We start from the raw sequence: 26,920 nt of genomic DNA on the forward strand, positions 1-26,920 counted from the left end.
AGTGTCGTGGACGCGCCGGCTTGTGAGTGCGTGTGCGCGTGTGTGTTGGAGAAAGGAGGAGGAGGAGGCGGTGGTCTGTATATGTGAGCGGGAGCAAAGACTCTGCAGTGTCTTGGTAGCTGCATTCTACTGTCGTGCATCTCCCACCGCCCGTGATGCCTTCACGGCCATTGGCTTCCTCCTCCCCCGCGTCCACGCGCGAAGACGCGGAGATGAACTCGCCAGCAAACTGAGCCGAACACCGGTCAGCTCGACAGCCCGGACTTGCTCCCCTCCACTTTGCTTCTTCCCTTGCTTCCTTTTCGTTCGTGCTCGCATCCATTCATCCAACCGTCGAGCCGCGCATTTGAATGGAAGATGGCGAGGGGCGGGAGATGTTTCAGCGACGTCCGCTTGGTATCTCTGCAGATCATCTTGATGCTCAGCGGCGCGGCGTGGCCTGGTTCCGAGGGGCTCACCTTCCCACAGCAATACACGTAAGTGGATGATGCCGTGGAGCAACTTTGGAGCTCGTCCACCTCACTGATGCAAAACACAAGCCTGCCGGCGTAATTATGTCGTTATGTAATGTGTTCTGGTGGTGATTACAGCAATGTGTGTGCGTGAATGTCTTGCATTTGAAACATTGACACATTCAATCAGCCCAAGCACTTTAATTGCATTTCCACCACTGGTTCAAAGCATTACATTCATTTGCATTTCGGGGCATGGACTTTCACATCTTTGTTCTTGACAGGCAAAGTACAAGACAGTTGTTTTTCACTATACATGTTGTTTTTGTGTATCAGTTTTACACTTAAATCAGAGAGCCAACCATTCACATTCATTCACACTGTAAAAAAAATAATAATGCCGGTTGTTTTCTGCCAACCCACTATGTGGGCCGCTGTCACTTTTACCCAAGGTTGGTTTAACTATTTTTGACTCAGCAGATTGTGTTTAAGATTGGATTTGGGCCGGGGAAAGAGCCGAAACTGGTTGCCATTTTGGACAATTTTGTTGTATGCTGAAGTTTAAGTGGTTGAAGGTGACACCGCCCTTGGACACAGGGATTGGTGGTTAAACACCAGTTAGGTTGGATGCATCACCTATGAAAAATGAGAGCGTTGCATCAGGTGTTTAAAAAAAAAAAAAGATCAGCCTGCAAAGGCAAACATCTTGAGACTTGCTGTAATGCCTTTTGAGAGGGAAAGTTGCTTCTTAACAATTGTTAATAGTAAAATGAGTCTTATTTTAAACCAGAGCTAGACTGATAACCTTGGTATCTTTAAATAATCAGCATGGATCATTTTTAACTCTTGTGGGAGCTACATTTTGACCAATGTTCTGGGTCAAATCCTGAACTCAATGCGCAGGGTATAAATAACTGCAGTGACTGATAATGAGTATCATTCGGGGGGAAATGCCACTATGGAGCAGACTAGGGTTGATTTCCACAAAATACTCTAGTGGTATGAGAATCATCAATTTAAAAAAACTCAACTGCCAAAATTTAAAGCATGCAATACAACACAATAGAATGAAGCCCAAAGCTGCAATATGTCGAAAGACTTTTTTTTTTTTACTCTTCAAGTACAGTTCATTTTTTTTGTACAGTATACAACATCTATTCCAGAGCATGCCTTTTTTTTTGAGGCGCTGGTCCTCATCCGGATGAACAGATGTTTATCGATAGGTCAACGTCAGATGTTAAGGCAAAGGTACATAAAATGCGAATAAATTTTATTTTATTTTTAATTATCATCTCTCTGCTCATTGGTCTGTGTCAGGCATCATAAGCATGTTGCCCATGAGGCAACGCTAGCCCTAAGGACCACATGAGTCACCTGCAGGCCTGTTCCCAAAATAGTGCCATGAAATGCGTCTGCATTTATTTGTGTTTCTATTCTAAAAAAAAAAAAAAAAAAGAGAAGAAAAGAAAAAGCGCCCCTTTTGTTGCAACTCTTTTTTGAAGTCGCACTTGCATTGGTGTAAATTTAGAAAGGACAAGCCAGTGTAAATTGAGGGAATTTGTCATTTCAGTAGTGTGTGTCAATCTGGTAGCCTTTGGGATTAATCTCTACCCCAAAAGTATCTCCCCTGTTTCAAAAAGTGCGGTGTTCCCCGTTGTATAGCATCCGAGTGTTTGCCTTCGCGCTTCACATCGATGTGGTGCTTTGAACTTGTAACCTTTTGCCTCTCGCCGGTCCGGTCCAGCTGGTCCTCAACTTGAGTATTAATGCTCCACTACCCCCGCCCATCCCGCCCTCCCCCGTTCCAGCGGTCTGCAATCAGGCTCTTCTGAGGGAGAAAAGCCAGATGGTCCACTCATCTCCTGACCTATCGCAGTTGGAGAGTAGCGGCATGTTTGTAATTCTGGCTTTGGAGCCTGGGGTGTGTGTGAGTGTGTTGATTTCATGATCAATTGAATTATTTCAAATAGATGCGCTTCTTCTTCCTCTCCTTCCTCATGAGCAATGATTTTCTTTCTGCTGAGTGCTTGGAAATCGCTTACAGGGCCCTGTAGCCTTGATCTCTCCTTGCTTGCAAGTTTGATGAAGCTGAGTGGCCGCGCTAAAGAACATCCATTTCCAATGGAGAATGGATACGGCAGCACAGAGGATTAGTCCTCCTTGTGAAATCTCTAACAGATAGATTGTCTCATAAAGAGTCAGACATCTTTGTAGATTTTTTTTTTTTTTAGCCAGGCAGCATATTTGGGCAGTGGATAAATACTGATTTCACTCAAACTTAGTTCATTTTTTCTCAGTTAACAAGCAGGCAGTTGAGGAGCAAGTAAAATCCCTGTAAAATTAAAATGCCTTTGTCGTTAACCCTGTCAAATTTGAATTATTAAAAAAAAAAAAATGCAAATTATATAAAATGTTTCAAAATCAAGCAAAACACTGGACATATTTAATGCAACTCTGAAACCACGACCCGATCAGCTGTCAACTAGGCACTCTAAAGCGCCCAGACCAGCCCAAAGCCCCAGTCAACTTTCTGACTGTGAAGTAAGACTGGGGAAAGAAATATCCCACTATTCTCCCTTTTTCTGCGTGATGTGTGCACTTGGGGCTAACAACAAGGCACTCTGAACAAAAGAAAGACATACTGATTACTACATAGTTCTCACCCTTTGCAAATGTTTTTCAGCAATTGTCTTCAAACGTGCATAATCTATTCACTTTAGCGTCTTTATGTATTTCCAATGTGACTCATACAAACATAAACAACTGTTCCCTGTTGCTCTATTAGAATTATAATGTCTGTTTCTTCTTTTGTGGCCTGACATATTTACAGCTTAGAGACATACATGCACCTTGGAAAAACTAGAAGAAGTACAAATCGTTGCTCTGGAGTCCAATAATTAGCCAGAGTGAAAAATTACAGCCCCCGAAGGGACAGAAATGGACTTTTATTTGTTACGGTGCAGAAACAAGGAGGATGCAGCAGACAATAACGATTTACATGAGAGCTGAGCTTTACTTAATTAATGAATCAGTAGGCAGTGATTAGTTCATCAATATCTGGCAATCGACCGCTGACTTTGCGCTTCATCAATTATTCCTCATTAACGCTGTAGCAGCTGCCCTTTTTTTTATTTATTCATGATTACATGTACATTAATCACTCTTTTTAAAGTGAAGATGTTCTAGTTGGCTTTTCCTGACAATTTTGAAGTTGTATCTCAGCATAAGTCGTGCTTTTCCTGGGAGATTGCACAGCGTCTGTGGGTTCTCTTTGTTCTTGGGCATCAGTTAGGGGAAGAATACAAAATACTTTCTAAGGCATTAAATATACTGTGGGACACAGTTGAGACAGTCATCAAGTGGAGAACATATTGCGCAACAGTGACATTACATAGAATTGAAAGTCCCTCCTAAATGAATGAAAACATGAAAAGAAAGCCTCCGAGAGCACCACTGAAGGATCAACAGGGATTTGGGGAGGGGCAAATAATGACTGTTTGAAAAAAAAAAAAAAAGCTCGAAATTTATTTGGGGTTAATCAGAGTCACTTTATATGGTAGCAGGTGTGTGGTGGCTCCAATTTAACATGCATTTGAATGTGATTGGTCAATTCTAAACACAGCCACATTCCCACCCACTTAGAAGAGGGTGTGCACACTTGTGCAATTACCTTATCTCAATTGCACTGTTGTACCTGAACGACTTCAATGAACGTGAGTTCACGATGGGCGTTTGCAGGAAGTCGCTTTGGTGTGTTGTTCCGTATCCTTGAGACGAATGTGCGCTTTCGGTGTGTGACAGCTCATTTCCTGCATCTGCCAGGTTCCTACCTTAGATAGTATTTGTGACATCTTCCCGCCAATTTGTGTTCAAACAGCTGTCATCGATCCTGTCATTTGCTTTCCTTTTTTCTTCCTTTGTACTATGTTCTAAAAATAGGCACTCTGGCAAAGAAGGCAGATAAACAGGCCGTTTTTTTTCCTGTGGCGAATCAATTATATTTTGCGATAGGAAGCCCTTTACTGAACAATGCACCCTCAGTTGGATTTCAAAAATGCCTTGACAATTGCGGGGGCTGATACAAAAGAGATATTTTGATAAGCGGCTCTAATTTTAGAGGGACTGATGCCCTCGGATGCTCATTTATTAAATAATGCCTTACATAAATGTCTTTCTTTTTTGAATAGTGTTTGTGTTGGCAGTCCTCCATTATCACAAACAGTCGACTGGTTGTTCTCTCACAGCCACTATTGAGCTAATCACTGTTGTTATCCTAACACGCATTTCCGACAAAAATGGCATTTTGCAACCAAGAAGAGTGACAAGAAGAAGAATTTGAAAACCAGCAGATGTCCACTGTTGCTCGGGATGAGTTTGTGCTTCAAATTTGCATTTGTCTGGTCATACAATACAAGTGAAAAAGCCATTTTTTTCAAGTTAAATGAGGATAAGGATCACATGCATGTTCAGCTAAACTGCTTGAAATGTGATTATGAGATTCAACTTCAATCATAGTAAGCTGAACAAATACTGCAGAACGTGGTTCAGAAAGTGGGTGGGCTGCGCCGCTGTGGGAGTGGTCGCAGCCAACTTTAATTATGGCCAATAAAAGCAGCTCCACACATTCTCTTTGATAATCGTGTGTTACTTGCATACTAGAGTCGCGACACAGCGGAAGCAAACGTGAACTTGGGGCTCACCCCCAACATTGATCATTTGTGTGGCCTCACACTTGCCTATTGCTGACGTGTTAAACATCTTAAAGTTCCGATCCACTTTCTACCACCAAATTCCAATTTAAAAGTCCACCAGGTGCATCTCCAAGAAATTCCTTCTGATGCGCCGGCCTGCTCAGAAACCAGTCTGTCAATTGGCAAACATACACCAAGCCTTGCGCTGATATGAAAATCAGGATCGGCCAGTACTTGTGCGATGGCGCAGATGCGCAATCTATGAAAATAGAACTCTCAGAATTATATTGGCCCCTTCCATCTGTTCCCTATCTTCCATGAAACCAGGAAGTAGCCTGCTAATTAAAAAAACACTTGGACGTTTTATTCAACTTTTTATGCTATTGCTAAAACAACAAATGCGATGCTGCCTTAAGAGTTTTGCATTATGAACAATGTGCAAGGCAATTGTGGCGTATGAACACAAACTCTTTGGTGCATGCACAGGTAATAGAGTTATAAGCATCGAGCGGAAACTGTGAGTTGCAGTCAGGCTGTGATGTGTATCTGCAGGATAATGCACTGGGCGAGGCGCATCGAGCAGGAGATTGACAGAGTCTTTCAGCACATCAGTGGAGCTCAGCAGCTGAAAGGGGTGAGTCTCATACTCTAGCTCGCTTTTCTTTTTTATATTCAGCTCTTATTCATTCAGGATACATTAAGTCCACAAGACGTGCGCCAAGCAGTGTGCAAAATAAATGCAAATCACAGGTGCATATGACATGACAGCAACCTTTTAGTCCTTTTCCTTTAGATGTTCTTAGCAGAGCAATAAACATCCATTAATATAATAATGTTGCACTTTGCTTGAACAGACAAACATCCTGTGTAAAAGCTTAAAAAGCTTCTGCTGTTTTAAAAATGCAATATTTGACCAATTTTGCATAGATGTTCCTCCAAAAGAAAGAGGTAGAAGAAAGGGACGACATGACAACTGTATAGTAATATAATCACATATTTAAGAACCTTATACTGTAGAGAATATACATTTTTTGGGTTGTAATTGTTGTTTACACAGCAAGTGATATCCTGGAGAAAAGCGTTGAGACACCTTTGTGGTGTGACTGCGTACCGCTTTTATATTACTCTTCTTTTCCGTTTGTGTTCTTGCCTTAGAAAACACGTGCAGATTTTTAACATCTTAACAACATTAGGGACCCCTGTTGGAATGGACTTTCACTTTTTTCTATCAAGCTATCTAGCTTGCTTGCTAGCTAGCTAGCTATATTTATATATTTAGATTTTGCAAACCATTTTGCATGGAAGAAATGTCTCAATTTGGGCAACAAAGACGATAAATGTATTTTTTGCATTAATTGGTTAAATTTCTTTTGTTTTTTTAACTAGATTTAAAAAATCTATTATTATTATTAGTAGTAGTATTATATTATGTCATAATTATTCAATCAACCAAATCTTTGATTTAAATAAAATACATATGGAACATTTTTCAAAAGATTTTATTGAAAGAAATAAATGAAAATAATGCAACAATATTATAGGGCTCTTGATTATGTAATTGCTTGGTGGGCCAGAGTATACAATGAAGGGGGCCAAGTGTTGCCCACGGACCGTAGTTTGCCCCCCTCCGCTGTTTAAGAGAAAACAAGGTAATCTGGATTTCGCTGACTTTGTTCTCACAGAGAACATCTGGCTCACATCCAGCCATGTTCATTTATATAGCGTATGTTACCCTTTTTAATAGCCCCCTTTGCGCCTTCTTTCCGAATACAGTATGCGTAGCAATGACACAGAAAATACCAAAGAAGGAAAAACAAACGCTGATGCAATTCACTGACGACTGCCGACGGCTCATCTAATTCATTCATTCAGTGGTCCGTCTTGTGAAATTGTTGCAGAAAGAAAATCCAAATCCTCAACGCTCACATGATTTCTTTCAGTAATTCCGGTGCATGACTAAGCCCATATTTGCAGCCTAAATCCGTATGAAATAATGTTATAAGATTTCGATTAAACGCGGAGTCAGCTGGGCTGGAAGAGGCTGCCGTCCTGGCAACGTGGAGCACGGATCATGTGAGCGGGGGCAAGCGAGGCGTGCTTGGCGAAGATGTGTGGGAGCGTGGGCACATGTCCTCTCTGTTTGTGTCACAGCGAGCAGATGGTCAGCCTGCAGCCTGGATGCAGGATGCGCCTGGTCATCCGAACCACATTAATTCCTTCGTGCTCATGCTGCTGCAGACAATGATGAAGAGGTTTACAAAACAACGTCATTGCTGCATAAAATTCCTATATTTCATTGCCCAGCCAATGACAAACGAGGCGTTAAATCAGCGTTGTCAAACTTGTTTTCATCAAGGGCCATATCGCAGCTCCGGTTGCCCTCATCTGGGCAGGAACAGATTGAGTGACATTTAAAATAAAACAACAACAGCTAAAATAGTGAGGAGGGCCCCCCCAGGGAGCCGTGGTGCAACGCTATGAGCGGTATGTGCGACCCCAGGGAACATGCTTCTTTTTATTTTTGGGGGGTGTAGTGCTAAAATTCATGTAATTGCACATCCACTGCAGTAGATGGCAGTGGTGCTCTTATTGTCAAACAACTCTGCTTATATTCCGAATGATCTTTTAAATATATTCATCTTGTTGCGCTTATGTCGGCTTGAGTTTCCTGTTTGGCCGTTCAACAAATGGCCGTGATCTAAAATGTTCCAAATTATTTTACGACTACTGGGAACACTTAATTGCTGATGAGAATTCCAAAATACATACATCATATATTTGTATCGAATGCAAAATGTTTAAATTCACAAAAAGTTAACTTATGTGCTTTAGCTATACGTTGCTAACACAAACCATATTAGTCTTAATATTCTCATTGTTATAATCACTGCGTTATGAATACCAAGGTAGCAGAGTTAAAATTTAATGTCCAAAGAACCATCCTCCATGGAATATGCAGGAAAGTGATTCCTCTGTGACAATTGCCTCAAAGAATGCGTGTGAAGAGACGACATGAAAAGCAGCGACTTTCCCCTGTGCCTATTCAATTTCAAATATAAAGAAACTTTGTGATGCAAATCCTCAAGCTTCAATATTAAAGATGACGTATTTATAAGTAATAGAATATACTATGCGCTAGTGTTGCTCTCATCCTATCCTGTGAAAATGCTTTGTAGATATACAATGAAGAAAGACGACGCTTTAGTCTGGTGAAGAATCAACCTCGAAAGATCGTGGAGAAGGTGGCTTCAGATATCGAGAAACTTCTGGCAAAGAAGCGCAAAGCTCTCGAAGTAAATCGCTTTCTGACTCCTCCTCACTGACTTTTTCTTTTTTTTTCCAAAATAAATCACCGTGACATATTATTTAAAACAAATGATAAAGTTGAGATTTCCTTGCAAATTTTCAACTTCAGATTGAATATTATTTCTTGATTGGAGATTGGTCCTCATCTGGTTTATTTATTTTTTTGTACCCACAGAGGTTAGCCAGTGAGGCTGAACGGCTGCAGCAAGAGCATCCCTGGCAGGATGGCATCAAGGTAAATTTCATGTACTGTATACCGTGTGGTATATATTGCATATTCATGAGATTTAATTAACATAAACTAATCCATTAGTTGTCAAACATTGTACAGCAAGTACCAACTAAAAACAATTATCTCGCCAAATAAAGTATTTTATTCACTAGTATTTCTAGTAGTTAGTACAGTGAAAGCATAGACAATTAAAGATGGCGTCTAAATATTCTACATGAGCGGTTTGTTGATCAGTAAAATGATGCTTCCCGCATTTACTGTAAAAAATTGGGAGAGCGAGTCAGCCCAGGCCAACTAAATGTTATGTAATTTTTAAAATGTATTGCATTCATTTATTATGGTCTTATTCTGTGTTTCCACTGCGCTGTGTTGATACTTGTACAGTTATTAAAGGGCCATTTGCGCCGTCTGTTGTTTCATGTATGACATTAGTGGAGGCAGTCATGCTTTGTGTCAAATGTACAGTAAGTGGAAATAGACATCCATCCATCCATTTTCTGAGCCGCTTCTCCTCTCGAGGGCATGGAAATCGACAGTCCTCGTAAAAAAAAAAAAATGGTTTTGGCATCAAATTGAAATATTTATATATTTAGGTTGCTACACTGGGTTTGTGAAAACAGATTAGTGTAGAATCCAAGACATTTCCTTATTTTTATTTATGGTGCGTGGACATTTTAAGAAGAAAATTTGTTCCCAACAACACAGATCATTCAGGTGCATCTACTTTCACTTATTTCATATAATTTGTTTACTACAAATACATATCTTTGTTCATCTATGCCTGCGGCATATATTGACAGGCGGAACAATTCAGTGCTTTGCCACTAGAGGGCGTTCAACCTTTATATTCACCGTTGCCATTCAGCTCGTGGAATAATATCTTTGCATTTAACTAAACGGACCAAGATTTGACAATGTCTGTAAAATGAATCTAACTTGAGATAAGAATCATTGTTACTTCATCAATATGATTATTTCAGTGGTGTGTCGCTAGATTTGATACTTTGTAGATTATCTGCCTATGCTCAGTGAAGGTTGTGAAACATTGAATATGATATAAAAAGACAAAAACAGAACGTGCTTCTTATGACTTGGAATTATTCATATTTGCCAGCAAGAATCACATTCCAGAACATTCAATGCAGATCATTTTTGCACAATCTATTCCTGTTCTGTATCTTTTATCTGTGACTGACACTTTATGATGTTTTGCGCGCTGCTGCTGCTAAAAGGCTCAGAACAAAAATTAGAAGAAAAAAAAAATCTTCAGAGCTCAAATGTGATCCGAAAATAGAAACATATCAGCCTCTGAGAAGATGCCATGCTTATTCTAAAGTATGTTAGGGCTCAGGGAAAAAAACAACACTAACAGATGGCAATGCTTTGCCTGAGCCTGATTCATCATGTGCAGCATTAGGCAGCAAACACTCACTGAGTTGAAACACTTGTATACTTGAGAACACTTGTTGTCAAGGCTTCTGTCACTGCTCGCAATGATTTTTGCTTGTCTGTTTATTTAAAATGTAGGGATGGGCAAGCACCGATACAGGGTATCGTTTATCAGTCTTGATACCAGCCTAATTTCAAGATATCATCTTCTCGTAAAGGATGCCAATACCAGCCACTGATATTAAATGCAGAAAATACGTGCGGTAGTTGGTGCTACACTGCGCCTGTTTGACACCTCGGTGAATCATTTGTTTTTATTTATCCTGCTACTTTATGCGTATTTACAATCTAATTTTATATACCATTTTTCTTTCATGTTAGTTATGTTCAAAACAATTAATTCGTCATGTGTGTCAGCAAGACAGAAGGGTCTTTATTCACAATTAGCTGCCATTGTGTTAATGAGATGGTATTATTTTTAAAAACTATTCGTGGTATCGTTACTCGGTATCGGTATAATTGAGTACTCAAGAGTGAATACTCTACTCGTCCTGGTAGCAGACTGAAAAAAGTGATATCAAACATCCCTATTCAAATGTTATAATCTACAATTGTAATACTCTAATTATTCTATAATACTTTATATATGGTTATATTTCTGAATAAGTGTTTAGTGTGCCCTCCGTACTTCTTTTTGTGTTCCCAGGAGTTGGACATGGCCTATTATGACTCGAAGGCAGAGCTGGATCATGTGAGTAATTGTGCAATATTGTGGTTGTAATTTGCTGAGCAGTGTTTCTAATTTTTGGTTACCCAAGTCCAGCGGTTCTTCAACTTCTTTTATCAAATATCACCTCAGGAAATACTTTGCTTACCACCACCATCAATACAATAAAATACAGTCGCGTGGTAGGTGCAAGTGCTCATCATTATTCCCAGAAAGCACATTTGGAGGGCACCATTATGCGCTGTTCGAGCATGAAATGTGGTAATTCTGCCAATACCACTACGGTTGTTGGAATATTTGTCGAACTTTTCCACAAGTTAGAGCAAATTCAAATTGTCCGTTATATGGGATGTATAATATGTGTGTTTTGCGCCAATTTATTTTAAAAATTGTTTTAATCACAGTACTCCATGGATGGCGAAAGTGAAGTGGATAATCCTTCCCACATCAAATTGGAGTTTGTGTACGACCCCAATTTCAAAAACAATGTCAACTACTCGTACACGGCTGTTCAGATTCCCACCGACATTTATAAAGGAGGCAAGTTGGAGTTCACATTGCCGAGGTCAGTGTTACGTATCCGTTGTATTCCAAAGTCTGCCTCTCTCATCAGCTCCGGTCATTCTCAACGAGCTCAACTGGACTCAGGCGCTGGAGAAAGTGTTCATGGAGAACAGTCGGGAGGATCCGTCACTACTGTGGCAAGCGTTTGGTAGCGCCACCGGGGTGACGCGCTACTACCCTGGTAGATTTCTAAATACTTTTTTAACACGCTTCCGCGATGTCACGTGTAAAATCTATCTTATAATTCAAACATTCTGTTTTGATTTTTTTTTTTGTTTGCAGCCAGCCCATGGAAAGCCCCTGATAAAATTGATCTGTATGATGTCAGGAGGAGACCCTGGTAAATCATCTCAGACACACTATACATTTGACGTAGATGGGCAATTTAGAATTTCTTCTCTCCCGCTACAGGTACATCCAGGGTGCTTCATCCCCCAAAGACATGGTCATTCTTGTCGATGTGTAAGTTATGCATACTACTCTAAAAACTAAACTTGAGATCCAAATTGAATCCGTTCTGTGACCACTCTGCTATCACTAATCAACCTTCCTCATTTAAAAAAAAAAAAAAAAATGTCATTAATCCAGTCGCAAAAAAAGCAAACATTTTTGTAAAGATTTGTTTTTAAAGGAAAATCTTACTTTATAATGTAATTTATAAAAACATATAGTTCAAACATAAATACAAATAATGTAAATCAGTAAAGTCTTTGTGCTTCATGATTAACTTGGCAACCAGTGGGCAGTACAATACAGGACAAATGGACAAGAGTTTCAACTACTTTAAGTGACTCAGTAAGCTGAAGTAATAGTTGCCATTTTTCCAGAGAGGATAAGAAATTGAACCCCATGACGATTGTTATATTGTCTGTCTTCATGTGTTACTGCGCCATTTGTATTTATATATACACTCTCTTGCTTTTTATAATCTTGCCCTAAGAAGCTACTTTTTAGCCTGCCTGTGCAATTTCCCATTCTGTGTTATAATTAATTAAGTGGACTTTGTCTTTATTTTTGTTACGTTTGACAGTAAATGTAAATTTGGAGTGAGCACTAAACAGCTGAGAGCCTCTTTTTTGAAAAACTGTTCACTAATTTGTCTTTACTTGCCACCGGTGGTGTTTGCGTGCATTTCGTCATGTGATTAACCGTTGTTTTCTTTCTTGTCCAGGAGCGGCAGTGTCAGTGGACTCACACTAAAGCTGATCAAAGCGTCCGTGATGGAGATGCTGGACACTTTGTCTGATGATGACTACGTCAACGTGGCCCGGGTTGGTGCCTGTTCATCATCATCATTAATACTGAGTCTCTCATCTTTTGGACATTTATGTCAAACGCGCTGCTGTGCTTTAGTTCAGTGACAAGGCAGAGGCAGTGGTTCCCTGCATCAAACATCTGGTCCAGGCCAACGTGCGCAACAAGAAGATCTTTAAAGAAGCAGTGCAGCAGATGCAGGCCAAAGGCACCACAGACTACAAGTCTGGATTTCATTTTGCCTTCAATCAGCTGTTAAATGCAAGTGACTTACTCTTTACCGTCTGTCACTATGTCGCAGTTTTGATCTGAAAAGCAATTGAAAACTGTCATGGTTATGTTTTGGTTTTTTTCACGACAGTGATATTTTTTTTTGAACCCCCAATATATCATGCTGAAGTAAGCAGGGCACATCGAATAATTGGTTGACCGATTTAATCATCAGAATTTTGTCAATCATTTTTTCAACGTATTAACACATTGTTACATACAACAAATATTCATTCACTGTACCCTCAACAGCCCTCCAAAAAATCTGGCATTTTTTTTAAATGAATTTTGTTCTCCGTTTAACAAATGGTATAAAAGTTTTGTAAATTAGTCAAATGTTCTGTTTGTAATTCATACTTTTATTGTAAATTTTTTTTAGGGGATTTGTGTTTATTTTTTGTTGTTTCAAAATTACCCAAAAATGATTGATTTTACTTTTTATCATCCAACTAGTAATTCTATTTTTGGGGGGGTTAAATTTTCCTTCAGAAAACAAACGTGCCACGGGCCAACTGCAATAAAATCATCATGCTTTTCACTGATGGAGGCGAGGACCGAGCTCAGGATGTCTTCATGCAGTACAACTGGCCCAACAAAACGGTTGGTTGCTTCTCATCATTGTTTCTCCGTCGCACTTAAATCCGTAGAGGTGAGACAGCTAAAAGAAAACGTTTCATTTATCTGTAGGTTCGAGTTTTCACCTTTTCAGTGGGTCAGCACAACTACGATGTCACACCCTTACAGTGGATCGCATGCACGAATAAAGGTGAGCATCACTGTTTTGTTGTTGAAGCAAATGTGATCGTCCTAATCACTTACACGCGATATTCCTTACCCTATCACCAGGTTACTATTTTGAGATCCGTTCTCTCTGCGCCATAAGGATTAACACGCAGGTGGGTCCCCCGACGTGCCCGTTCCGCCTTGTGATGCTCATACACCGTGCACACCCACGTACATCTACAAGTTGTGTGTCCCAAAGCAGCAGCCACTCACGTGTAAGATATCTGTTGTGCTCTTTTAGGAATACCTTGATGTGTTGGGGCGTCCCATGGTTCTTGCAGGCGACGAGGCCAAGCAGGTCCAGTGGACCAATGTGTACCAGGATGCTTTGGTGAGGCCGCATGACCCCAACTACCAGGATATGTTCAACACTTACTGATATCTTTATTAGCTACACCTGCATTGGAGAGCCAATATAAGCGCTGTATCAAAAATGTGGGTGGTTTTACCAGACTTGCCCAAGTCCGGTCCTCGCAAGACACTGTCTAGCCTGTTTTTTAAGTCTCCCGTCTCCAACACATTTGATTGAAATGATCAGATCAACAACAAGATTTGCACAAGCCCGATAATGATCTTGATCATTTGAATCAGTACTTTAGGAGGAGGAGACATTTAAAACTAGCTGGATTAGGGCTCTTGAGAGCCAGATTTGGGCATCCCGGGCCTATATTGTACGTCTGCCCCACCTCTTGCCCTGAAAATACATGGCTGAATAGACTTTGGTATACCAAATTTTGTGACTGCTGAGTTTATTATGCTTTATTATAACCTCAAAATTGCACTCAACTAAATTCTCTCACACCGAATAGCTTTTTTTTTTAACCTGTTTAACACAATGGTTGATCATGTCAAGGATATTTGTGCATGGTTGAGGACCCAAAAGAAGTGCAGGAAAGGCAGAATTGCGATAAAAAATTGGCCTGCATCTCAAAAGAACAAAAAGTCAAGCATTTAAGGCGAGTAGAATCAATAAAAAACTAAATCAACAAAGTTAAAACATTTTTTTAAAAAAGACAGTAGCAAATCAAAACTGTGAAAACACTCACAGATGAGACCACAGCAGGGACACCAACGGAAACAATGATCTGACAAATACTGAAAGGAAGCAGTGAACAAAATAAAAACAAACTGACCAGATAATGAGTAACACCTGGACAAGACAGGTGGTTGAGGGAGCTGATTGGGACACACAAGAGACTGGGCCGGCATAAACAGGTGGATGAAAAACTTAACAAGAGGGACATGGGGAAAAAATATTAAAATCACATCAACGCAAACCTTTGTATTTGTGTGGTTTTGACAGATCCACCATGAACAAACAAATTGTGTGGAACAGTTTAAAAATATTAAGTAAATGATTTTTCAAAAATCATTTTTGTTTGAATGCAATTCACTTTGTGGGCCGTTGTCTTCTGATCTTTGCAGGGACTTGGGATGGTCGTAACTGGCACTTTGCCTGTGTTTAATCTCACCATGGATGGAAAACTACAGGTAATATCATGTCTGCATGTTCTGTCATGTTATGTTATTTATTTGATTGTTTTAGAATACCTGCTATAGGATAACAGGTGAAATTTAGCAACTAAGCTATATTGATGTTTTGTTTATAAATTAAAAAAAATACCCTAACAATGTGATGGGAAAAAAAGTTGAGTGCAGTCAGTAGTTAAAATTTTAAGTTGAGCACTCGAACAAAATATTTAAATTTTTTATGTAATGAAAATTGGCTTTCGGCTCTCCGTTTTCAGAAGTAACTGTTCCTTGTGTTGTTCCCCAACTTAAAGGGAAAAAAAACAACAACTCAACAAAATGTTTTGACCCAAACAGCTTGCTAGCTTTGTTGTGCTAACTAACATTGTTTCCCTAAACGTCAATCATTTATATAAGTGGTCCCCAATGTTTTTTCTGCCGCGTACTGGTTGCCTACTAAAATGCTACAACAACAAATGTAAATCCACTGTGTATTTTAATATAACTTAATTTGGTCGCTATGGTAACGCAACAGCACCCACAGAACAACTATAACGTGCGTGAACGAGCTACACAAAAGCTGGGGTATTTTGTAGACATTCCAATAAAGGTGACGCCACATTTTGATGTAACTATAATGAAGTGAAAACAAATGCGATGGGATTGATCTAACTTGCACTTTCAGAACCAGTTGATTTTAGGCGTCATGGGAGTGGACGTGCATCTAGATGAGATCAAGCGCCTGACGCCACAGTACAGTGTATGACCAGTTTATTTCAGTCTCATATTTTTGCTTTATTTAGTTTTTTATTTTTTATTCCCTCTCCCACCGGACTTAATGTTCTTGTTTTCTCATCAGCTCGGGGCCAATGGTTACATATTCGCAATTGACCCGAACGGATATCTTCTGCTCCATCCCAATCTGCTGCCCAAGGTGATGTAAAGCCCGGAAAATGTTTTTTATAGTCTGCGTTGAGCAGGATGCGTAAGGCACGGCAGACACACTATTTAATATTCTCCAGTTCATTAACATGCTATTTTTATGTCACCCAGCTGGTGCATCTCCCAGAACCTGTGACGCTGGACTTCTTGGATGCAGAAGTGGAGGACAGCAATAAAGAGGAGGTGAGCACATAGCGCAGTAAAAAAACCTTCCATATTCTTTGCCCCCATTCAACTCGTGTTTTCAGTTGTTATCGTGCCAATGAGCAGCATGGATGGCCTCAAAATGACCCTGCGCACTTTATGATGGCGGCATGATTGTGTTTGCAAAAACGTGTTTTTGTGCCGCAGATCCGACGACAGATGATTGATGGGCGACCAGGTGACATGCAGATCAAAACTCTCATCAAGTCAGTTGATGAGGCGAGTAAATGACCTGTATTGCTTTGTCTAGAAATAGCAGTAAGGTTGAAGACTCTAAATGGCTTAAACTCAGCTAACCTCATTAACAACTCCTCCAACCTTCACACACATTTACACAAATTTAACACCCAGACAATAGCAATGACATGCATGTTGTTTTTTTTTTGTAGCAATACATTGATGAGGTGTACAGAGGTTACACCTGGACTCCCGTTAATGGTACAGATTACAGGTGAGCTTGTTTAATGTATCTTACTTATGTTATGAATTTGAAATTACAACAATTCAATTTTGCCCCTTTGTGTCTCCGCTTCCACACCACCGACAGTCTGGGGCTGGTACTCCCTCCCTACAATGAATATTACATCCAGGCAGACCTCAGTGACGTGATGCTTCAACTTCAGTGTAAGTACCCAAAGGCAACACCTCATAAAGTTGAAATCCAAACCGTTTTAATTCTAAGACATAAAAAGTAACACAGTTTGTGTGATGCAGACATGCAGTCATTACTGCCGAGCTCCTTTGAATCTTCAGGACACGTCTTCCTTGCTCCAAGGTGACATTTTCCTTTCTCTTCTTTGCTATCAGTCTTAAATAAAAGCTGCTAACATATTCGGACCTCCACGTAGGGAATACTGCAAGCGTCTGCAGCTTTCGGACAACAACACACAGTTTTTGCAGAACTTTCTCTCTCTCATGCTGGAAATTTCTCCTGAATCAGATGAGTGTACGTTGTCGCAGGAACATCTGTCATTGTTAAAGAGACATCGATATTAAACTGTTTTTTTTAATTTTTATTTTTTTATTTTAGGTGACCAAGAGCTCATACACAACCTGATATTGGACTCAAGGATTATCGGGCAGCTAGCCTCACGTGTCTGGAAGAACAAAGATCTCAATTCGTGAGTGGTTGCACGCGATGGAAGCCAAACAGGATGTGCGAACCTCGTCTTGCTGAGTAATGACATGCTGTTCTACAGGTACGGCTTCCTGGCTGTTTTTGCATCCACTGATGGTGGCATAACGCGGGTTTTCCCCAACTTGTGAGTTGAACAGATGAAACTCAGAATAATATAAAAATAAAATCTCACACTCTTGAAATAAATTCTTTTTCTTTTTCTGTGCGGATGAAGAGCTGCCGAGTTATGGGATGAGGATCCTGAACCCTTCAATTCAAACTACTACCGAAGGAGCCTCGACAACAAAGGTTACATGTTCCGAGCTCCGCCTAGAGACGGTAAGAGCATTTACTGATTCTTTTCATGTCGATGTTTCTGACAGAAAATGTATTGCAATGTAGTTTGTATTCTGAGTTGTGCATTGCTGATCTGGGTCGCTTTGTGTCTGCTGCCCCCTAATGGACAAAATAATAATTTCACTCCAAATGGATCAAGATTTTAAATTGAGCTTTTTGTGAGCGTTTGTACATCAAGTTAATTGAATAATCTTCGTGTTTGCCTGCCGTGACAATTGGAAGAGTTTCAAAAAGTGGTTTGTGTCCAAATGTTCTTTTGTTATCTAATCAGCCTTTGAGTGGATCATCATTTGGCTGGCAAGTTTCTCATTAGCTACACCTGCAGAATCCAATGGGATTCACTGTATCAGATATTTTTCTCAGAATAAAAGATAATATTCAGTCAGAGTGGTTTGAATTAAACATGCTAACACAAGGGGGCTTGAAATTTGACAAACAGTTTCTTAGTATGTTGCAGTGCAGTTTTACGCCACATCAAACTGACCTTAAGTCTGATATTTTTTTTCCTGTTTTTCTTTCTGAACAGCTTTGGATGACATGTTAGGACCAGAAAATGGCACAGTTGGAATACTGGTTAGTTCAGCTGTGGAGGTTAATTTAGGAGGCAAACTTCTCAAACCAGCAGGTAAAAAAAACCAACAACAACAAGCAGCATTGATTTCTCAAAAGGGTGTTGTTTTGTTGCTCCCCTTTTGACCTCGTTGCCTTGTTGGGGCTTTTAGTGGTGGGAGTAAAGCTGGACCTGGAAGCGTGGGTGGACAAGTTCAAGATCCTGGCCAGCAACGTGTCAGACAGCCGCCAAGGTTCACACAAGGTACACTCACTCAAAGTTTTTTTTTTTTTTTAAACTTTGCTATTACCACCTGATTGTCTCACGAAACATTTTGTCACACAGTGCGGACCATCCAGGAGCTGTGAGATGGATTGTGAGGTCAACACTGACGTAAGCCACACCAAATGTTGAATGCAGGCTCTGATGAGCTGAAATGATCGCGTCGTTTGTCATTACATCATGACAATAAAATCTTACATGTGACAATGTGTGTGTCGTCTACAGGACCTCCTCTGCTACCTCATTGATGACGGTGGCTTCCTGGTTATGTCTAATCAACGAGATCACTGGAAAAAGGTCAGTATCTCAAAAAGCATGAAGGGAAATGATTTCAAAAGCATGCACACAAATGATGACCCCTTATGCCTACTGTATTTTAATGTTGGTCACAATGGCAGTACTTGAATTGCTAAGATTTAAAAAAAATTTTTTAGGTGATACTTTGCGTAAAAAGTTTTCAAACCCCTGCTGCAAACGATTTGAAGTTGCTGCTTGGTTGGTAACACTATATTGTCAAAGGATGGCAGCAAATGATCATAAAATGACGTAACTCAATTCCTTATTCACATTTCTAATTTAACAAATGTTAGCTCGTAAGTGACAGACATCAACACATTTGTTATGTAGAAGATACACATTGACAGTTCTTCATGTTCCTGTTTTTCTTCTTTTATGTGCTTCGATCATTTTAGTTCATTTTGTTGTATTTCCATTTAATCCTGCCGGAAGATGACGTAACTAGGGAGCTCTCCAAAATGCAACAAGTCATTGCAGTCGCCTTACAATTGTGGTGTTAATGACCTCTGGATTTTGGGCCAACATCAGCTGTCCTCTGCAATTGTCTGCGACACATCTCCTTGTAGTTAAGAAAAAAAAAAAATCCCGGTCGATCGAATAGAAAATTTTCCATGGCCTTCTTTTTCTTTTCTCACAGATCGGACTATTTTTTGGAGATGTGGACCCTTACTTGATGCACGCGCTCTACAACAACTCCATCTTCAACCGCCGACAGACTTTTCACTTCCAGTCTGCATGCGAGCCAGTCAGCAGCAGCCACACCGGAGCAGCACCTCGACGCTTCTTTGTGGTAAGAGGAAGCCTTCTGCTTCTTTTGTGAGGCGCTTCATCCAGCCGGATGATTAAAAACAAATACAATACGAATAATATTTTTGTGCATCTTCTGTAAAGCCCTAAAATGCCACAAGATGCCACTAAAGCTCTACTTTAATAGGAAAGTGTCAAGAATGGACACTTTGTTGAAGTTGTATAGCTTGACTTTTTATGTAGGCGGAGTTAAGTTTAGCCGGTAAGCAAATCACCTGTCAGCGGATTATTTTTTCCGGGTAAGGCGAATTTGAAATGATAATAAAATGTTCTGGAATCATAGTTTGTGACATGTTTGTATCACTGGAGCCATTTTTTGTCTGGCCGAGGATGTGTTTAACCGTTCTGCTTAACTCCTTGATGCTTTCTGCAGCCATCCATCGCCGACATCCTCAGTTTGGCTTGGTGGACGTCCACAGTGGCCTGGTGAGACTTTTTCTTTTTTTTGTGTGTGTGTGTGTGTGTATATATATATTTTTAAATATCATTCTAATCCCTCAACGGCTAAATTGAACACTCACTCATCTTGAAGGCCGTTTGCTCAAGTTCACCTCCACCGCTAGTTGCCATTTTACATATTGTCGGCAGCGGGACGGGATTTCCGAAGCCCAAGTCCTCACCGATGAGCTACTGCGACGCAATTAACTGCACTTCAAGTTCACATCAACTGACAAGTCCTCATGTGGCTTGCCCTTTAAAGCAATCTCAACTGTCTCAAGACTTCAGTGCATGAACCTGCAAAGGCGTCAGCTGTCTCAGTGTCTCTGTGTGACTCTTATCTATTTTTAGCTGAACATTATGCTAAACTCTTTATTGAGGGCTTGGAATATATATATATATTACTTTTTAACAAGGCATGGTGTTATTTTTTTTTCTTCAGGTCTCTGATCCAGCAGCTGCTATATGGACTGGCACACATCAGCTGGCTCCAACAAGGTATGTTTTGTTTGGTTTTTTTTTCCCAGAGGAATCTGATTGCACACAGGAAATTTGAAATATATTACTTTTCAGGAACAGAACAGGTCGCAACAAACCACAAAACTTTCAGTTAACATTGAAACACTCTTTGATTCTTCTGTTTACGACACCCAATGGCCACAACATTAGGTACACATGGCAACTCTAATCATAATGAGATTCATATATATATTAGTTATGACACAAGGAATTTATCTCCGGTCGCAAAGGCCACTATCACAAAATATACATTCAGGAAGTTAATGAGGTCCAGCGTAAAATCTGTATCAAAAATGCTGAACTATTTTCAGTTTTTATTGAAACAGTCAGAGAGGTGTTAATTAATGCAACGATGTCTTACTGTGCTTGTCTTCTGCAGTTGTGCCCAACTACACTGCATCATGCCGAGGCGCTGTGAACTGATAGCTGATACACGATAGTTATCGTATTATTAACTTTATTATGCCAAGTACAGTAGTAGTAGCGAGAGTAATAGATACAGTCATGCAAGTGATCCAAAGTGATTTTTTTTTTTTTATGGACAGTAACAAAATATGGTTGGAAATTTGCCTGTCTATGGTTGCCATCCTAAGCGGTTTTTAGTGTGTAGGTGAATGAAGAGACAGTTTTTAGGCGTACAACACAAATAAAAGCCCTTTTATCATTCTATTTCGATGTCTTTTCCTTCCAGGTGACATTTTCATAGAAGGCTTTGAGATCAAGTCGAGCAGCTGTGTGACCATCCAAAGCCAATTCTTCTTCACCAACACCACCAACTCGTACAACGTGCTGCAGGATTGTGGCAACTGCTCGCGGTGTGTTTTCCATTTCACCTCACTGCAATGATTGCCCCCCCCGTATCTCGTGTACTCTTCACATGCCGCATCCAAGTGCCTCGCTCTCTTTCTCACTTTCTGTCGGGATGTCTCAGGCTGTTCCACGCCAAGCGTATAGAAAACACCAACCTCCTTTTTGTGGTCGCCGAGACGCTCCCCTGCAGCTCCTGTGAGATCGAGAGGCTGAGCCAAGTCAGGACAGAGTGTATCCTTTCTCACTCTCACCTCACATACGCACATTAACGTTAGCATTGGTGTCCTCAACCAGCAACGCTCAGTCCAGGAGGAGAATCCTTGCGAGGTACTGAGCAACGCACGATATCGGAGAGGTCCGACAACCTGCCTTGACTTCAGTGCCTTAGTGAGTAGAAACACAATTCAAAAAACACCAGGTACACTTGCTCAGTTAGGAACGACAGATATTTTTATATAGAATATGAGATGTTCGTCTTCAGAGGCTCGGAAGTGTTTGGCAGAATTGGAAAGGGAACTCATTTCAAAAAATATATTTCAACCCGTTGAATTAAAGCTGAAAGTCTACACTTGATATTTAAATTTAATCCACTGGAGTCGTAAAACATCTGCCATTGCCCACATGCTTCCAGTCCTCGCCATATATGTGATAAATCTTACTAAAATAAAAGTCTGTGTCCAATGTTTGTCATATCTTGTTCATTGCAGGAAAATACTTCCGAGTGTGGACGGGCACATTCCGTGCAGCCCTACGTGGGGGTCCTTCTCGTCCTTCAGCTCATTCTGCCTTTCTTTCACCACTGACACGTGCTGCCATTCACTTACATGTAGACCGAAGGTCAGGTACCCAAAGCAAGTGTCTCGTCTTCTGGATCAGCTCTTTTTCGGGGTGCGGGGGTTCTCACTGGTCTGATGAAATGTTCCTTTAATGGGACAACAAACAAACACTTGACTGGAACACTTCTCAAATTGGGGCCAAATGAGGTGATGTGGAATTTTTTGTCATCTCTTCCTTTTTGGAGCATAGAAGTGACGTGAGTTGATGTTGGATGCACCCTAGCAGTATAAAAAGTACTCACGCTTGAGTGCAGTGAATGCCTATCAGCTGACACAAGTTCTGATGGAAACGATATTCGACATGAATGAAAATGGATTTATTTCAACACAAGACTTTATCGCGAAATTCCGACAAACATAAATTCTTTTTGCGGGCTTTTCTTTTAGTTTTTTGTCCTCCCAGAAGTACAAATTTGATCACTGGTCACATTATGACCTGTTTACAACTTTCCTGCGGCACACAAGCAAGCATTTTGAAGAAACTTATTAATTATTATTCTTATGGGACCACAGTTATCAGTGACCAAATATTTCTGATTAAATGTCTGAGAAGATCTTGAAGTGCTTCCATTCCGAAAACCATTAAGCACATGACATTTGGCAAATTCAAAACAATCAAAATGGTCAATAATGTAGATTCAAACAAATAGGAAGATACAATAATCCAATGTTCAGTGCAATAATGCTGTGATAGCTTGTAATTTCTTTTCTTTTTTTTTTTTTTAAATCCCCAATCGAGTTTGAACTCATTTACTGCCATTGATGGCTAAAGACGTCAAAGATAAATTTTTTTTTTTACTCGGCTGGTAATGAATTAAGTTAAGTTTAAGTGCAGTGATTGGTTAATTTAAGTGTTTCGTAAATATCCAAATCAATTTATAACAAAGCCACAGGACTTTGAATAAGTTGATTGAACCATTCCAAATCATGAATGCTTTATGCTATTCCACGCGGGCGAAGTGATGCGTTCATGTTTGCTTCTTGTATGGGGAATGTAGCTTCTGAGCAGCTTTCTGTGTTCAGTATGTGACGACTTTTCGTTTTTCAAAGTGTTTTCAAAGTGACTCTTCACTGTGGCTCTGCGTTTCATTATGACAGCAATATCTATTTTATGTATACAAGGCACAAGCAATTTTCATAAAAACAACAAACGCTGCAATAAATTACAAAGTTGAATTAAACTGGCGGGGCTAAATATTACAGGAATTTTCAGGACTCCCGTTCTAAATTGAAGCATTTCTATATTAGTCCTCTAGATGTTGCTGATGTACAGATCAACTTGACTTGCACACGAACCAAATGCAGTACAAACATTTTCTTCATTCGCTGCCTGTCCTTGAATCTTCCTATGAATGGCCTCATTTAATAGTTAATGACAATTCAAGTGTTTTGCCATTTCTGCGGCAACACTCAGCATGTTGCGTTGTTTAATGTTGCAACTCACTACTTGGTGAGTCAGGCCCATTAAAGTCTCACCAGTGAGTCAATGGAGCTTAACCTTGTACAAAAGCGACCGCAATTCTCGTCAATTCCGTCAGCTGAAGTGGAACTCACGACGTGGTAAAATACCACAAATGTTTTCCTACATTGCTCGTGCTTCGTTCGAATGCTGTCCTGTCATTTTCCTGAATTTTCAACCTGCAGTGCCTTGTGGCGCTCACTTTGGATGTTCCATTGCCGTTCACCCTGCATCCCGCAGGTCATGCGAAGGACTTGGGGAGGTTGCAGTGAGCAAACAACACTCGATTGCTCCTCAACAACAAATGATTTCCATTCAAGAGCACGGCACCGTTTTGGAAGGCTGTTGCCACCTCATGGAGATATGGTTGCGGAGACGTGAAGCTCTGCCGCAATCTCTGTTCGAATCGAGCCTTGAATCGAATCACAGGCTTTGTCCGTTTTTCCTACATTTCTGCCACATTTCTCCCGTTTCGCGTCTTTCCTGCCACAAATGACGGAAACAAGTGAATGTTTATGTTTGTGTTGTCTGCCTACCGTTGCGCATCCTTGCTGTCCCCCAGCATGGTCGGGGAGAGCTTTGCCAGGAACTTTGCTTTAAAAATTAATAAAAGCTGCTTTTACCCCGCGGCTTTGAATTTAGGTCTTAAAACAACACTGCTGTATATGAAGCAAAAGTGTTGGTAAGCCACCAAGTATTAATTAAGGTCAATGTTGTAGTTTTGTTTTCAATGACCAGTATTTATTTGCATGACGTTTTGGAACACTCGGAACAAGTTTTGTGTACATAGTTGAAAGGATATTAGACATTCCTCTTGGGGGCATCTTGTGGAAAAGAATGAGGAACAAAGTTTGACTTCAATGAAGCCTATAACACTTTTATGGATTTGTTTATTTATTCAGCTGGAAATTTAAAGCACAAAAGGTGCAAACTGCCTGATTACACATTTCATTTATTTAGAAGAAAAGTAACAACCACAAAACTAAAAAAGAAAAAAAAATTACATAAAGCAGGGGGCATGTAAGGGATATTCTTAATGAATTTCTTATTAAAATTGATGTATTTGTTGCTTAGTTAATTTTTTATGTGTATTTATTTTCTCTGTATGTTGAAGGCAGAAAGGTATTGAATGTGTGACGCTTACGTGGGCACAGCAAGCAATTCACAAAAAGATCCACAGATAAAAATGACAATATATTGACAGCTTATGTCTCAGAAAGAATGTTTGAATGTTTTTTGCACTAACTTTGCTCTTCATTTGGCTTACGTTGTCGTCGACTGGGGATCGTTGTTCCGCTCTTTGTGCCAGCCTCATTTTTGTATGCAAAGCAGTCTGCAGAATACAATTAGCTTAACTTTGTAAACATTTTGTCAGTCACATTACAAATGGCTATTTCAATGTTTATATCTTTGGTGATTAAATGCTCTTGATATTTTTCATTTTTCACATTTGTGTCATTATTATTCCTAGCAGTGATTCCAAAATTTCTGTACTCCTCTACGGGGGGAAAAAACAGCCTCAGACAAAGCACCTGTCCAGGGGTAAAAGTTTGGATTTGGAAAAAAAAACTGACCAAAACAGGCACACGTGAATACACAACACACAGCAACTTGAATGTGGAAGCGGGGTGGGGTCAATTTATTTAAAAAAAAAAAGAAAAAGGCCCTCCTTACTGACGTCTCTGCGGCATGATTCAAGGTTCAGCGCTCCTCTTTGTTCTCCCTGCAGGAGGTCACTGCTGTGTCAGCTGTCGAGAGTTAAAAACAGCAAAAATGTGGGAGGTGGGGACCAGGCGACAAATCCATCAGTCAAGTTGCTTGTGCATTTGCTCACAGTGTCACTCAGTAAAGACTCCAAGGAGAAACATGATTCTGACTGGGAACATTCTGCACAAGTTTCGACTGCTGGTTGTGGCCTCTGTTGCAGGAAAGACGCCTGCTACCATTAATCTGATTCTGATGACTGATACCATCCATCTACTGGTGCCTTGTTACTCCACACACTGTTCTATAAGTGACTTTCACTGTTGCTGACATTGGAGTCTGGAAAAAAGGATTGATTGATTTGTACCTCATGACAACAACCACGCAAGAGTTCAGAAGCTCCTCTTTCATTTTGATGAGGACTTGAACTACAGCTTTGCTGCAGAACATGTCGTTTTAGGTGAAAGCGTTTTATTTTGCTCTTTTGAAATTAAATTAAGTGGAGATGGGTGAGGTTTTTTTTTTTATCACACTTTTTACTGTGATTAAAGGGTTGTGTAGGATGCATGCGATACAAAGTTGGAGATATACTTTCATTTGGGATGTACTTTTAAAATTACCGGTATAATCATGTTATTCATTTTAAGTGTTGTCTGACATGGACCCATATTAGACTATAAAAAAAAATAAAATGAATATGCTGGTTTTATGGCTGCAAAGTGCGCAGTGGCAAGAGGTTCAAGCAAGAGTTGTGTATCAAATAAACATGAACAACGACAGCTGAATATGAATAACTGAATAGCGTATAGACTACTGGGAAATGTGTGAATAATTAAATTGCTTGTGCAAAAAAAAAAGGGTTTTATCCAGACGTGATTGTGTCTGACGTGATGAGTACAAAGTTTACACAGGAAAGATGTTTTGGGAAGGGCGCTTTCTGCTGAGTTGTGGCAGTATTTCAGCATAAACTGGAGTGTGTGATCCAGGATGCCTTACATTCTGGAGTGAACAGGTGTCTTATTAAGTGGAGCGCAGGGTCAAAAGGGCAAACCTCATTTGTCACTATGTCAGTTGAACACGCTCCCCAAAGAGGAAGTGCATAGTGGCAGCCGCTCGCTATGTGGCCTGCTGTCGATCGCATGTGTTGCACCTTGAGAACGACGGCACTCAATCTTGTTTGGCAGTTGTCATAAGAGCTAACACGTCTCATGTTCTACTTGTGCATATAAAAAATGTATGGCAAACCCTTGAAACATTTTGCAGTCTAACTAGAAAATTACACATATCTAGAACGTAAGATTAGCTGTAACTCCAGTTTGAGATGACAATTTTATGTACCTACAACATATTTTTACTATCGCTGGAACATTTGAAAAATATCTCAGTTGTTTTTCATTTGTTATGTTGTTCCCGGAAAAAAAAAAATTGAACCCTCAAAATTGTCCCTAGGTATGAGAGCG

The 26,920-nt window shown here is 40.1% G+C and overlaps 1 protein-coding gene and 1 long non-coding RNA gene across 2 annotated transcripts; one reads left to right on the top strand and one right to left on the bottom strand.

Annotated features, from left to right (window-relative positions):
• cacna2d2b (calcium voltage-gated channel auxiliary subunit alpha2delta 2b) lies at positions 1-25,201 on the top strand. The gene is made up of 38 exons (XM_088308201.1): positions 1-476; positions 5,696-5,777; positions 8,320-8,436; positions 8,625-8,684; positions 10,777-10,821; positions 11,202-11,337; positions 11,411-11,542; positions 11,644-11,701; positions 11,773-11,823; positions 12,533-12,632; positions 12,715-12,876; positions 13,375-13,485; positions 13,573-13,651; positions 13,732-13,781; positions 13,910-13,999; positions 15,094-15,159; positions 15,824-15,898; positions 15,998-16,072; positions 16,192-16,263; positions 16,432-16,503; positions 16,674-16,735; positions 16,832-16,908; positions 16,999-17,059; positions 17,133-17,230; positions 17,315-17,405; positions 17,484-17,546; positions 17,637-17,740; positions 18,285-18,383; positions 18,481-18,572; positions 18,654-18,701; positions 18,816-18,887; positions 19,525-19,677; positions 20,068-20,120; positions 20,575-20,630; positions 21,343-21,466; positions 21,583-21,692; positions 21,766-21,848; positions 22,169-25,201. Exons 1-38 carry the CDS (start codon positions 358-360, stop codon positions 22,262-22,264), a joined length of 3,294 nt encoding a protein of 1,097 aa, XP_088164327.1. The 5' UTR covers positions 1-357; the 3' UTR covers positions 22,265-25,201.
• On the bottom strand, positions 12,246-14,787 carry LOC148327529 (uncharacterized). The gene is made up of 3 exons (XR_015845753.1): positions 14,715-14,787; positions 13,882-14,065; positions 12,246-13,543 (listed from the first exon to the last, which is right to left on the bottom strand). It is a non-coding gene; the product is annotated as an uncharacterized LOC148327529 (long non-coding RNA).
• Positions 25,202-26,920: the final 1,719 nt, after the last annotated feature.

The sequence above is a fragment of the Idiotropiscis lumnitzeri genome, chromosome 11 (genome assembly GCF_059441095.1).
Source record: "Idiotropiscis lumnitzeri isolate Australia: NSW breed Sydney's pygmy pipehorse chromosome 11, RoL_Ilum_1.0, whole genome shotgun sequence".
Taxonomy (NCBI): Eukaryota; Metazoa; Chordata; class Actinopteri; order Syngnathiformes; family Syngnathidae; genus Idiotropiscis; species Idiotropiscis lumnitzeri.